This window comes from Camelina sativa, chromosome 20 (assembly GCF_000633955.1).
Source record: "Camelina sativa cultivar DH55 chromosome 20, Cs, whole genome shotgun sequence".
NCBI classification, from domain to species: Eukaryota; Viridiplantae; Streptophyta; class Magnoliopsida; order Brassicales; family Brassicaceae; genus Camelina; species Camelina sativa.
This window is the reverse complement of record NC_025704.1, coordinates 473,731-486,571: the sequence shown is the minus strand read 5'-3', so window position 1 is coordinate 486,571 and position 12,841 is coordinate 473,731. Positions and strand designations below refer to the sequence as shown.

General features: G+C 37.6%; 3 protein-coding genes across 4 annotated transcripts in view; 2 read left to right on the top strand and 1 right to left on the bottom strand.

Annotated features, from left to right (window-relative positions):
* On the top strand, window positions 1,791-4,395 carry LOC104768351 (UPF0503 protein At3g09070, chloroplastic-like). Its single transcript, XM_010492299.2, has one exon. The coding sequence runs from the start codon at window positions 1,974-1,976 to the stop codon at window positions 3,663-3,665; it is 1,692 nt and encodes a 563-aa protein (XP_010490601.1). The 5' UTR covers window positions 1,791-1,973; the 3' UTR covers window positions 3,666-4,395.
* LOC104768350 (protein NRT1/ PTR FAMILY 8.2-like) lies at window positions 4,615-7,414 on the bottom strand. The gene is made up of 5 exons (XM_010492298.2): window positions 7,303-7,414; window positions 6,657-6,809; window positions 6,339-6,556; window positions 5,683-6,233; window positions 4,615-5,595 (listed from the first exon to the last, which is right to left on the bottom strand). Exons 2-5 carry the CDS (start codon window positions 6,781-6,783, stop codon window positions 4,764-4,766), a joined length of 1,728 nt encoding a protein of 575 aa, XP_010490600.1. The 5' UTR covers window positions 6,784-6,809; window positions 7,303-7,414; the 3' UTR covers window positions 4,615-4,763.
* The window catches only part of LOC104768349 (laccase-10), a 9,230-nt gene continuing 5,832 nt past the window's right edge, over window positions 9,444-12,841 (top strand). Inside the window, exons 1-6 of one of the 2 annotated variants that reach the window (XM_010492296.2) lie at window positions 9,444-9,642; window positions 9,778-9,929; window positions 10,025-10,269; window positions 10,366-10,494; window positions 10,607-11,536; window positions 11,683-11,969. In XM_010492296.2, coding sequence (XP_010490598.1) covers window positions 9,553-9,642; window positions 9,778-9,929; window positions 10,025-10,269; window positions 10,366-10,494; window positions 10,607-11,536; window positions 11,683-11,813 — 1,677 coding nt within the window. In that variant the 5' untranslated portion in view covers window positions 9,444-9,552 and the 3' untranslated portion in view covers window positions 11,814-11,969. Of the gene's footprint in view, window positions 9,643-9,777; window positions 9,930-10,024; window positions 10,270-10,365; window positions 10,495-10,606; window positions 11,537-11,682; window positions 11,970-12,841 lie in introns of those variants that run through there. The other variant, XM_010492297.2, reaches the window with a different exon arrangement.

The window sequence follows — 12,841 nt, the reverse complement described above, 5'->3', positions numbered from 1 at the left end:
AAATGGTATAATAGAACATTGATATATTTTTTTAATTTGTGTGCAAAGCTCTAGAACAATAAGTAAAAAAAAACCTCAGGGAGTATCATGTATGTAAATATTGGAGTATAATTTTTTATTTTTTATTTTACCTTTGATCACGATGTCTTTCTTTTTCTTTTTGGGTGATCTGCTTAAAAGTTCTCTTTTCTAAATCATGAGATTAGAGTATATAGTAAAGACTAAAAGAGCTTAATTGATTAATGAAAGTATAAATAAAATCCCAAATTAGATGCATTGATTGCGTTGGGGTTAATATGGATGACGGAAATAATTACGTCACAAGACGTTTTGGATGAAAAGAAAAAAAAGGTTCACCTCATAAAATACTACGTGGGTGATAATTGGAACTCTTCTCCTCAGTCACACGTACGAAAAATAATATGTATAAATATTTCATGATTTGTCAGGTTATAAAATGAAACTTGTTCTTAAGTATAAATGAAGTGTTCGGTTTTTTATTTTAATTTCTTGGAAAATGTTGTGAATATGGAAAAAATAAACTTCTCAGAAAACAGGAGAGAATAGAGAGAGCAGACAACAAATAAGATTTGATAGCGTGAAAATTGCTTTTTTGTGCTTTTTCTTGGCTCTTTAGGTTGGAATCTTTGAAAAGCCAAAGCATATCTTTTAATATATCCAATAGAAATGTGATTATTGTTTACTTACTTTCTAATACTGTATATATGTCTCTAAATATCATACATATATCACGGACGAAATCACCTATCTAGCTCTTCGTCGATGTATACTTTTAGGTTAACCCATCTACTAACCCGTTAGGCTTAGCCGACATATAATAATCCACTCGTAGTCACTTACTCAGCATTTGATATTAAATTTACATTAATTATTATGGCGCATGTTTGCTTTTTTAAAAGGAGCTTGAAACTTACGTTTTAAAAAACTATATACGACTTTGGGGTTAGGACTTAGGACAACGAAAGCCTCAAAATCCACTTTCGTCCCATAAGACAAAATTGTAAACGGTTAAAACACGATCATTTTATTTATTTCAGGTAAATCGTAAAGGGTCAAGATTGCGTCGTTGCTATAGAGAAACATATATACTGCAATTAAGGTATTTAAATATCGTCTCGACAACCGCATGCAAATATTTACATTGATGGGAGCCAATATAAAGAAAAAGTTATTAGTAAGAAAAAACAAAAAAAAAAAAAAACTAAATTGCGCATCAGCAGTTCAGCACACGTGTTGCTGAATATTGTCAGCATTTATTATATTAATCAATAAATACAACTTCTACATCTAAAACGTCTTGATAATTCATAATGTTATAGTGTAATATACGTTTCATTAGAATTACTGTCACTATTCGAAATATACACCAGTGTGCTAAAATACCGATTTAACCATTTGTACACGTCCAAACTGACATTCGTATTAAATTTTATTTTGTTGTTAATCACAAAATATTAACAGAAAGAGATATATTAGGCATTAATGGACAATTTTTTATTTTTTTTGCTCAAAGAACAGAAAGATCAGAATGGCAGAGAGATCGATCAACCCATGAAAAAAAATCACAAAACATTATTCTTATATTAATATTGTCAGACTCAATTGTTTTTGTTTTTTTTTGAAAAAATTACTAAAACAATAGGGCAGATTTTATCTGACACCTGCAAAACACTTTCTTCTTTTTTTCCCAAAGCCCATTAAAATTTTATTAGATATTTTTATTTTATTAAATTTAAATGTGGAATTTTTGGATTTTCTATAATAATAATTTTTTGTTTTCACTTCATCTCCTTTCTCTTTCAATGTCCGTTGGTAACAGACGAAAGTTTCAGACATAACACACAAACACACTTCTCTCTAATCTCTCTCTCTTTCTCTAACCAATCAAGCAGACAAGACAGTGATGATATAAAAAGCCAGAGACAAAGGAGGATCACTCATCGTTTCCTCTCATGAATCTCTCCGCCGACCAAGCTCCCGTCGCCGACGAAATATCTCAGCCGGCTCAACCTCATCGCTTATCAACATCATGTGATCTCCACCCAGATGAACGTTTCTCCGGTTTCTGCCCTTCCTGTCTATGCGACCGTCTCTCCGTCTTAGATCACACCGCCGCTCCGCCTCCGTCTTCTTCCCGGAAACCTCCCACAATCTCCGCCGCGGCGTTGAAAGCTCTCTTCAAGCCCTCCTCCTCTACTGCTACCAACAACAACAACAACGCCTCCAATGTGAACGGTCGGGTCCGACCCGGTTTCTTCCCGGAGCTCCGGCGTACTAAGTCGTTCTCAGCCAAGAACAACGAGGGATTCTCCGGTGGGTTTGAGCCGCAACGTCGGTCTTGTGACGTCAGACTCATCCCAACAAAAGAAGCTGACACCGTCGGTAAAATAGAGGACGAGACTAGGAAGTCTAGCGTGAGTGAGACAGTGTTAGAAGTGAACGAAGAAGCTGAAATCGAGGAGGTAGAAGAAGAAGAAGAAGAACATGCTGGTCACTCTGAGATCGTGAAAGATTCCGACGAGATTGTAGAGGAGCTGAAGCCAAAGAAGGATCACATGGATCTCTACTCACAGACGAAGAAACCTTCTGTGAAAGATTTCGCCGGTAGTTTCTTCTCTGCAGCCTCTGTTTTTAGCAAGAAGCTACAGAAATGGAGGCAGAAGCAAAAAGTTAAAAAGCCGACAAGCGGCGGCGGAGGACGGCCACAGTCCGAGATCGGATATGGCCGGAGATCCAGCGACACTGATCCGAGATTCTCTCTTGACGCCGGGAGATTCTCCGTCGATATCGGTCGGATTTCGATAGACGATTCTCGCTACTCGATCGACGAGCCGAGAGCGTCGTGGGACGGTCATTTAATCGGCAGAACGACGGCGGCTAGGGTTCCTCCGCCGCCATCGATGCTATCAGTCGTGGAAAACGCTCCGGTGAATGTGAATCGATCAGACATGCAAGAAGCGTCGATTAAGAATGAATCGGATCCGATAATCATAATCCCAGGCGGATCGAATCAGACTCGAGACTACTACAATGAACCTCCGTCGTCACGGAGACGTAAGAGTCTCGACAGATCTAATTCGATTAGAAAAATTGCGACGGAGCTAGACGATGTCAAAACGGTGTCGCATTCGAAAGTTTCACCAGCGATTACGTTAGATTCGAACTCCGTGGAGACAGAGGAGAACAGAGTGAATCAAAATCAAAACGGTGAGAAGAAATCGAGACGGTGGGGGAAATGGAGCATTCTAGGGTTAATATACAGGAAAGGTGTTAACAACAAAGACGATGATGATGACGAAGAAGAAGAAGATAGGTATAGCAGATCGAATAGCGCCGGAATGGCGGAGAGATCTTTATCGGAATCATGGCCGGAGATGAGGAACGGAGAAGGAGGACCGAAGATGAGGAGGAGTAACAGTAATGTGAGCTGGCGAAGCTCCGGCGGGAGGAATAAGAGTTCGAGGTATTCGTCTAAGGATGGAGAGAATGGGATGTTGAGGTTTTATTTGACACCGAGCTGGAGAACAGGTGGTGGTGGTGGTAGTAGCGGCGGAGGCGGAGGCGGTGGTGGGTGGGAGAAGACAGCGGCTAGAGCTAATAGTCACGGCCACTCTATAGCGAGGAGGGTTATGAGGCTGTATTGACCAAATTGTCCCTCTTCTTTTTTTATTATTGGGATCTTTTGGTTTGTGGTTAATTTTGGGTTTATCTAAATTTTCATTGTGAATAAATTGGTTATCTACTTAACCGGCGTTAATCGGACCAAATTAAATTGGTTATATAGCCCTCAAAACCTAAGTACTCGGAATGTTTTAGATATGCTCTCTCACTCCGCCGTCGTCCACCACATCCTCCGACTTATATGATTCGTTGGGTCCGTCGAGCTGATTTCATTCGGTTGCAAGCATGCAAGTACGAAGTAGAAGAAGAAACAGATTGAGAAAGGCAAGGGTATTGTATAAGTTGGAAATGTGGGTGATGCAATGTAAGTGTTTGACGAAATGTCTGAGAGAAGATACTGTATAATCTCTTGCTTGTTCTCTCTGTTTCTCGTACTTGCATTAGTATCCTCTTGTCTTAATTTCAGCAACTAGCTAAGTCTAAGTTCGAGCCCTTGCTCTGTGCCTGTATTATCAATTCAAGATTGAATCTTTAAGTAGCTTAAACAAACAACTCTGGTTTTGTTTTCAAATAAATATGGTTTTTGCGTGAGCAGCACAAGCATCTAGATGACACACATTGGTCTTGGTGGTTTGAGTAAACATCATTGAGATCTATTGTGTTACGATGCAAAAGCAAATGTAAAAGTAGCTTGACGTATCAAGCCCAAGTGTTAAGTTTCAAACTTGGGTCTATTAATCAAGTTTTATGATCTTTGTTGCCTCATTCTCCTTGTTGCTCTGCCTTTTCCCTTTTGTTTTGCCTCTTCATTCTCTTTTTAAAGTCAGCCAATTTTGTGTTTTCATTGTCCACTATCTTTACTCTGTTCAGTCCTCGAGGTTCTTTGAAAGCTTGCATCTGAGTCTCAGGGCTTTTAATCACAGATTCATCACTACTATTCTAGTTGCAATCAAAGAACTCAAGGACAGCGAGTGGAACAAGAGAATCTATTCAAATTAATTCCTGTATATAATGTTCAGTAAGACAGAAGTAAGAAAGACATTATCAAACAGGAGATTCAGAGTGAAAACATGAAGAAAGAAAAATTAAGACATTGCAGACGTCCTGACGTTTATGTATCATCAAAGCGCATGCCCCGACGTTTTCTTGTAAGTGTACCATTTAGCAATCCAAAGGTAGACCAAGAAATTCAAGAAACTCAAAGCAGCTAAAAGCCAGAAGAAGTAATCAAGATGACCACGGTTGAGATTTATAGCGATCCAGCCTGGTCTTCCACCTGATCTCGTGACATTAGTGACCACTGTCACCAACAACGTGCTCAGGTAGTTCCCAAACGCAACCGTGGTGAGCGACAAAGCCGAGCAGAGACTCCTCATAGCATCAGGAGCTTGATCATAGAAGAACTCAAGCTGACCTATAAAAGTGAAAACCTCTGCGCAACCCACGAAAAAATACTGAGGCACTTGCCAGAATATCGTCATGGGGACAGTCTCTTCATCGTAAAGATTGTGTGTTCGAACATAGCTTAACCTTATGACCTCGAGGATTCCCGCAGAGACCATAGAGAAGATAGAGACTACAAGTCCGATTCCCATCCGTTGAAGCTGTGTGAATCCGCGTTCGTGACCTGTGTATTTCCGGGCAAGGGGAACGATTAGCTGGTCATAGACAGGTGTCCAAAAGAGGACACTAAGCGTGTCGAATAAGGAGAGTGATGCGGAAGGGATTTTGAAGTTAGGTCCCATGTGTTGGTCCATTGTGTTGCCTTGTAGTACAAACACAGTGCCCATTTGGCTATAAACCGCAGCAAAGACAATCCCTGTTGCCCAAATCGGTAAGAGACGGATCAGTGCTTTGAGCTCTTCTACTTGTGTCACTGTGCATAGCTTCCATGACGACGGAGCTGCTTCTTTGTTGTCACTCTCCGTCTCCACTGCTGCTTTATCAAAGAACCTGAAATGATTTTAAGTTGATTAAAAAGTTAATCCAACAAACAGGAATTACAGTTGGTTGACACTATAAACCAAGCTTGCGCCTTACGTTAATATTTTGGTGTGCTCGAGCTTACGGCTTCCTCGGATACTGCTTTCGGCGTCTTGGTTCTCATAAAGAAGAGATTTATCTTCAGGGACTCTCACTTTAGATTTCCTGCAAGAAGCCACAATGACTTGAAGCATTCTTGTGAGCGGACTTCCTCCTGGTTTCTGCAGCCTATAGAACTTGCTTCCGGCGAAGAAAAACACGACGGCGATAGCCATTGTGACGGTGGGAACACCTAAACCCCAACCCCAACCAACATTCATCTGAATCCAAACGAGAACAGAAGAAGCAATCATTGCACCAACGTTGATCACAAAGTAGAACCAGTTAAAGAAAGAGCTTTTAGACTCTTTCTCTTTTTCATCTGTATCATCAAACTGATCAGCACCAAAGGACGAGACACAAGGCTTGATCCCTCCTGTCCCGAGTGCGATCAAGTAAAGTGCTACGAATGTAAGCGCGATTTGACCCCCGGTTGCATGACATGTGTCTCCGCTGCAGGTTGGTGTTAGACCAGGAACGGAAGCTGACATCGTCAATAGCGTCATTCCCTAAATACACACGAAAAAAACAGAGCAAACAGTCTCAAGATTCTGTGTAATTTAGTTAAACAAAAACTTGATTATATATTTGTTTTGTCATTGTTTTAGAATTACAGCAATGTAGATGGCGACGAAGATAGCTATGGTCCAGTATCGGCCGAGATAAGCATCGGCAACAAAAGCACCGATCAAAGGCGTGGCGTAACATGTTCCGGACCAGTTACTGACACTAGTGGAAGCAGTGACGTTTTCCATATTCATTTGTTTCTCGAGATAGTTCACGAGGTTAGTACTCATTCCATAGTAAGCCAATCTTTCACAGCACTCAGTACCTGCCAGTCAATCATAGATAGATACAATCAAATCAATTTCAGAAACAAAAACGTTCTGGTATAAGTTGCCAAGAGTTAATTATAAGGTTATGAAAGATACCGAGAATGAATCTGCAAGCTTTCCAGGTTCCTGTTGTCTTCTTGTTAGCTGGTTTCTTGTAAATGTTAAGAGTTCCATCTTGTGTGTATGTATCCAAATCCATATCAATGTCCTCTCCCTTTGTCATCTTCTTCGGTTTCAACAAGTTTCAGCCTAGTAGTAAAGAGAATCAAGAACAGATTACGAAAAAAAAACTAGAGAGAAACTGTGATCTGATTCATTGAAGAAGATATCAGAGAATCCCTAAAATACGCAAATTATGACTTCTGTGCCAAGTAAAATCTCTACACACTGATTATTTTTTAATACACCATCTGATTATATATGCAAACTCCACCAAGAAATATATTATGACGATCATTAATCCGATATTAGCCTAAAATAATACGTTTTCCTTACATGCATAATTAGTTACTAAGAACAAAAACAAAAACAGCAAAACGCGTTGTAATCTCGACAAAAACATATAAAACAAAATTCGTGGAGAAATCTACGGATCTGATAAATACGAAAAAAACATACTCTCGCAAATTTCGTTTGAATGCAATATTTGTTTGATTTGTACAGAGGGAAGATTCAAAATAAATAACAAACAGATCGATGATCTGTGTTATCTCGAATCCAGATAGACAAAGATTTGTTTTACCTTCTTATCTCTTTGGCTATGGTCACCGAAGACGGTGGTCGGCGGAGGTGTTCTGCCGTGATTTTGAACTAGACGGCTGAGGGAATATACACTTTGTGGGGGGGTGGCTTGAGCGTTTTGTTTTGTGGATGTGGATGTGGATATTTATAACACACTAGGAATCTGGATAGTGAACAGAATCAGGTTTTGGTGTTTTTACCAGTTACGTCCCTGTAATTTAATAATTTTTCTCTATTTATTTGTGAAATTTATTTTGACTAGTCTTTTTGGTTATTTTTGTAATTTTTTGTGATAAGATGTGGTGGGGATGCTGAATCCTATTTCTAGTAAATGTAGCATTAAAGATCGTGGTTGTGTAGGTTTTCAATTCAATTTATATGTCAAAGAATAACAAATAAAACAAATTTTTACCTAATTTATACCAAAAATGAACTAGTTATGGAAACATATCTACAAACGGATCAGTAATAACTTATGGTAATTTCTGATGCGATTGTGTCCAGATTCATTGAACGGGTAACTTTAGATTCTTTACACTTTTACACATCATTGAGTTGAAAATTTATTTCAAGGACTCAAGAAATAGCTGTTTCACATATTCTAAAAATATCTAATACTACTTCTGTTATCATATTTTAATTTTGTCAGCTAAAACTAATTATCTTTTATTTTATCGAATCAGCTAAAAATTGTTTAAGAATTAATAAAGATTCAGTTTCTTAAGCACAAACTTCCAAGAGGTAAAACAAACCGTCCATCCACAAAAGAACTGTTATAATATCCTGATTAAATGCCTAAGGGATATGATAAACTTGTTCGAAAACTTAATACACACGCATAATTAGCTGGGACTATGTTACGTACAGCGGTACAGATTGATTTAGATGGTATCTAAATGAATTGGTAGCGCGCATTGCTTGAGAAAGGTTGTAATGTTCGTTGAGAGAATCATATATATGACGTTACAACCAAATTAGATATAACATGAGGGATCGTTTCGCAAAAAAATGTTTTCACTTTTTTCTATGTTATATTTACGTTCTTTTTTTTTTTTTTGGTCAACACTTTCTATGTTATATTACTATCCACGGATGGTATTGTATTATCATGGATTTTATTTTTGGTCAAAAATATTATCACCAAGACTGTTGAATGTTTTGGTCAGCCAAAGTCAAGGCTCTTCAATCTTGTATGAATTTTTAGACCTCAAGTATAGTTAAATGCTTCATATTTGTTCCCTTACTGACAAAATAGGTTTACGTAACTAACGCCACTGATATTTTAGATTTCATTGAAAACGTCAATTCTGATTATTCGATCCTAATTCTGAAAATGATATATTATCTATCTATACGGATCAAATATTTAACCCACTAGTTTCTTCTACCCACAGAGAAAGAAAAAAACAATCGCACTCAAATATAGGTTGACTACTTTTAAATGTGACCGATAAATTAGTTTGGTTATTGCTTCCCAACAAATATAATCATTTTCTGTTAGATGTTATCTTCCATTCAGATTTCTTGAAAGGTAATTCTCAACCATTTTGTCCACATTATTTTCTTGGAATATAAGGGTTTTATTCATAGTTAGTTTATATTTGTTACGATAGATGTCATTCATTTAAAATTTATTATTATAGTGATTATGACTTGAAGAAACTGTTGTTTTTAAGTAGAACATATTTACACGTAATTTTACATAAATGTTTAGATGTGTTTCCAAATTTTATTAGCATTCGATTAGTGTGATTAATTAGAAACTATAGCAATGGATTTTTAATCATGATACAAAGGTATATATTTGATTTATTTTTCATGGTACTACTTATGATAATTCTTCTACGAAAGTGGTTTTTATGCTTCTTTTCATATGCATATAGTGAATAAATGATAAATAATAATAATAATAATAATAATAAAATTTTGGAACATATACAAGTTACAAATTGAAACATGAAAACAAGACATTGAGAAGAAAACAAAAAAAAAAAGTGACCAACCTACGCTTAGGAGGTTCCAACCCACAAACAAAGAGAAGAAACATATACTTTCCCTCTAAGCTTTCAAGCTTTAGTTTCACCAAACTGACGAAGCACAATAACCCAACATTTTGCATCTTTATAAACCAAATGATCATGAATCATTTTCAAATCACAAAAGAAAGAGAGAAAGTAGAGAAATCAATACAACATCAAAAGAGGAAAGATTATATAACAACTAAAGACAAAAAAGGGGCAAAGCTAGAGAAATGGGGTTTCCAATTCGAATATTGGTTATTTTCGCATTGCTCGCCTTTCCGGCATGTGTCCACGGTGCAATCCGCAAATACACATTCAACGTAAGTTTTTATCTCATGAACATTATTCCCATTCATGTTGGGTCCAAATTTTTTTTTAAAAAAACATGTAGGAGTTTGGTGTGAATTTTATCAAATAAAGAGTACTAAAACGTAATTATCTAAATCTACGTACAGGTGGTAACGAAACAAGTAACGCGGCTTTGTTCGACGAAGCAGATCGTTACCGTTAACGGTAAGTTTCCCGGACCAACAATTTACGCTAATGAAGACGACACAGTTCTCGTTAACGTCGTTAACAACGTCAAGTATAACGTCTCTATCCATTGGTGAGAATGCCCTGACTTTTTTAAATATATAAAACTTTCATCCCTTAATTTTTCGAAACTCACCAAAATCGACCTAAAATATTGGTTTTCGTAAGGCATGGGATAAGACAATTAAGAACCGGTTGGGCAGACGGACCGGCTTACATAACTCAATGTCCAATCAAACCGGGTCACAGCTACGTGTACAATTTCACGGTCACGGGGCAACGTGGTACGCTCTGGTGGCATGCACATGTTCTCTGGCTCCGAGCTACGGTTCATGGTGCCATCGTGATTCTACCTAAACCGGGTCTACCTTACCCATTCCCTAAACCACACAGAGAAGAAGTCATCATACTAGGTATCTATCTATTAATTAACAATCAGATCATTATGATTAAGCGTTAATTTTATAAAAAAGATCGGTTAACAATTTGAATTTCCCTGTTAATCATAGGTGAGTGGTGGAAATCTGATACCGAAATGGTTATTAACGAAGCATTAAAATCCGGTTTAGCACCTAATGTCTCAGATGCTCATGTCATTAACGGTCATCCCGGTCTCGTTCCAAATTGTCCGTCTCAAGGTAAATTTATAAATTCGATTTTGTAAGTTGAATTCACATTACAGTAATTTTATTTTCTATCCTTATGATCTAAGATTATATTTTTGTTTTGTTTTTATAAAAAAAAAAAAAGGTAATTTCAAATTAGCGGTGGAGAGCGGGAAAACGTACATGCTACGACTAATAAACGCAGCACTGAACGAAGAGCTCTTCTTCAAAATCGCCGGCCATCGTTTCACCGTCGTTGAAGTTGACGCTGTCTACGTCAAACCCTTCAACACCGACACGATCCTAATCGCTCCCGGTCAAACCACCACAGCCTTAGTCTCCGCTGCTCGACCCTCCGGTCAATACCTAATCGCCGCTGCTCCATTCCAAGATTCCGCCGTTGTTGCCGTCGACAACCGCACCGCAACCGCTACCGTTCATTACTCTGGCACGCTCTCTGCCACACCCACCAAAACTACTTCACCGCCGCCTCAAAACGCTACTTCTGTTGCAAACTCGTTTGTTAATTCTCTACGGAGTCTCAATTCAAACACGTATCCGGCTAACGTTCCGATCAACGTCGATCACGATCTGTTGTTTACCGTTGGGTTAGGAATCAACAGGTGTCACAGCTGTAAAGCCGGAAACTTCTCACGTGTCGTAGCGGCCATAAACAACATCACGTTCAAGATGCCTACAACAGCTTTGCTTCAAGCGCATTACTTTAACCTAACCGGAGTATACACAACCGATTTCCCTGGTAAACCGAGACGGTTTTTCGATTTTACCGGAAAACCGCCTTCGAATTTAGCAACCATGAAGGCTACAAAGCTTTACAAGCTTCCATACAATTCCACAGTGCAAGTTGTTTTGCAAGATACCGGAAACGTGGCGCCAGAGAACCATCCCATTCATCTTCATGGGTTTAACTTCTTTGTGGTTGGTTTAGGAACTGGGAATTACATTTCCAAGAAAGATTCTAAGAAGTTTAATCTTGTTGATCCGGTGGAGAGGAACACCGTCGGTGTACCTTCTGGTGGTTGGGCGGCGATTAGATTCCGAGCAGATAATCCAGGTACATTTATCTAATTATCTAACAAATCAAAATATGATACTAGTATTAGTCCATATATATTACATAGTAATATCCATAATTAATCAAATTGTTACAATGTATGAAAATGACTGTTTGAATTAATATGAATATATATGTGGTGGCAGGGGTTTGGTTTATGCATTGCCATTTAGAGGTACACACAACATGGGGACTAAAGATGGCTTTCTTGGTGGAAAATGGTAAAGGCCCAAACCAATCAATTCTTCCTCCTCCAAGTGATCTTCCAAAATGTTGAAAACTCCATTATTATTTTTTGATGATTTCGATCAATTCTTTTCTTGACATTTTTTAAATTTGATATGTTTATGCTCAAGTAAATTGTCAACAAAGTGATTGTATGATTGTGTTAGCTTTTGATGAAAGGTTGAAAACAAACGTCTTTTTTAACGCACCAACTTTTTTACAGCTGAAAAATTGATGACTTTGTCCTAAATCTTTATCAGTTGTTGTTAATACATGCGGTAAATCCAAAAACAAAAAAATTCGGCATCATCAAAAATATTGTAGAACTAATTTAAAGACACAAGACTTAACGTTTCTAACTTATGCAAATAATATTTCGAATTTAATATCAACTAAAGCTAAAAACGTGTCTACTCTTGATACGATCAACTACATAAAAACAAAACAAAAAAAAAGGTTAATTTTCCCCCAAAAAAGTCGTTATCAACGCAGAATTCATCTGTCGTTGAATTCGATTGAGTGGTTGCAATGTCGCATTTTCAATTTAATAAAAGAAAGAAAAGAATACTCGTAAGAAAATCGATAGAAATGAAATAAAATGAAGCAGGAGTAATAAATTTGACAGAAAAAGAAGTAATTTGCTAATTATAGTAAGAGAATCTTGCTAAATATGGTATCCAAAGAAAAGAAGTCACTATCTGTCGAACAGAAACTTGTGTCTGCTAATCAGCAGATGACACTTACAGTTTTACGCTTCATCATGCATGTGAGTGACACTATGCGACTTTAAATTTTGTGTTGGATCCCTTTCATCCTGTCCCTACCACATTTTATTACCCCCTCTTGACTATGTGTATTAATATCATAATTCTTTTTTTTTTGTATAATCAAAATATCCAACTTCCATTCTGAGTGATTTAAGTTTGGCTACCAAGTAGTCAAGTACCACGGGAGAATCTAGATTAATGTATTGTGAATTAAGCCGTCTATCGTGATCCATTGGACCGTGTATTGCATATAGTTTGATATTTTTGTTAGGTATCATTACGAAAGACAAATTACATGAGTTTTACGACTGTT

Excerpts from the sequence above, each read along its gene's own strand:
- LOC104768351 (XM_010492299.2), top strand. The coding sequence starts at position 1,974 with ATGAATCTCTCCGCCGACCAAGCTCCCGTCGCCGACGAAATATCTCAG.
- LOC104768350 (XM_010492298.2), bottom strand. The coding sequence starts at position 6,783 with ATGACAAAGGGAGAGGACATTGATATGGATTTGGATACATACACACAA. Across the intron at positions 6,557-6,656 it reads AGCTTGCAGATTCATTCTCG|GTACTGAGTGCTGTGAAAGA; the intron begins GTATCTTTCATA and ends ATTGACTGGCAG. Across the intron at positions 5,596-5,682 it reads GAGCACACCAAAATATTAAC|GTTCTTTGATAAAGCAGCAG; the intron begins GTAAGGCGCAAG and ends AAATCATTTCAG.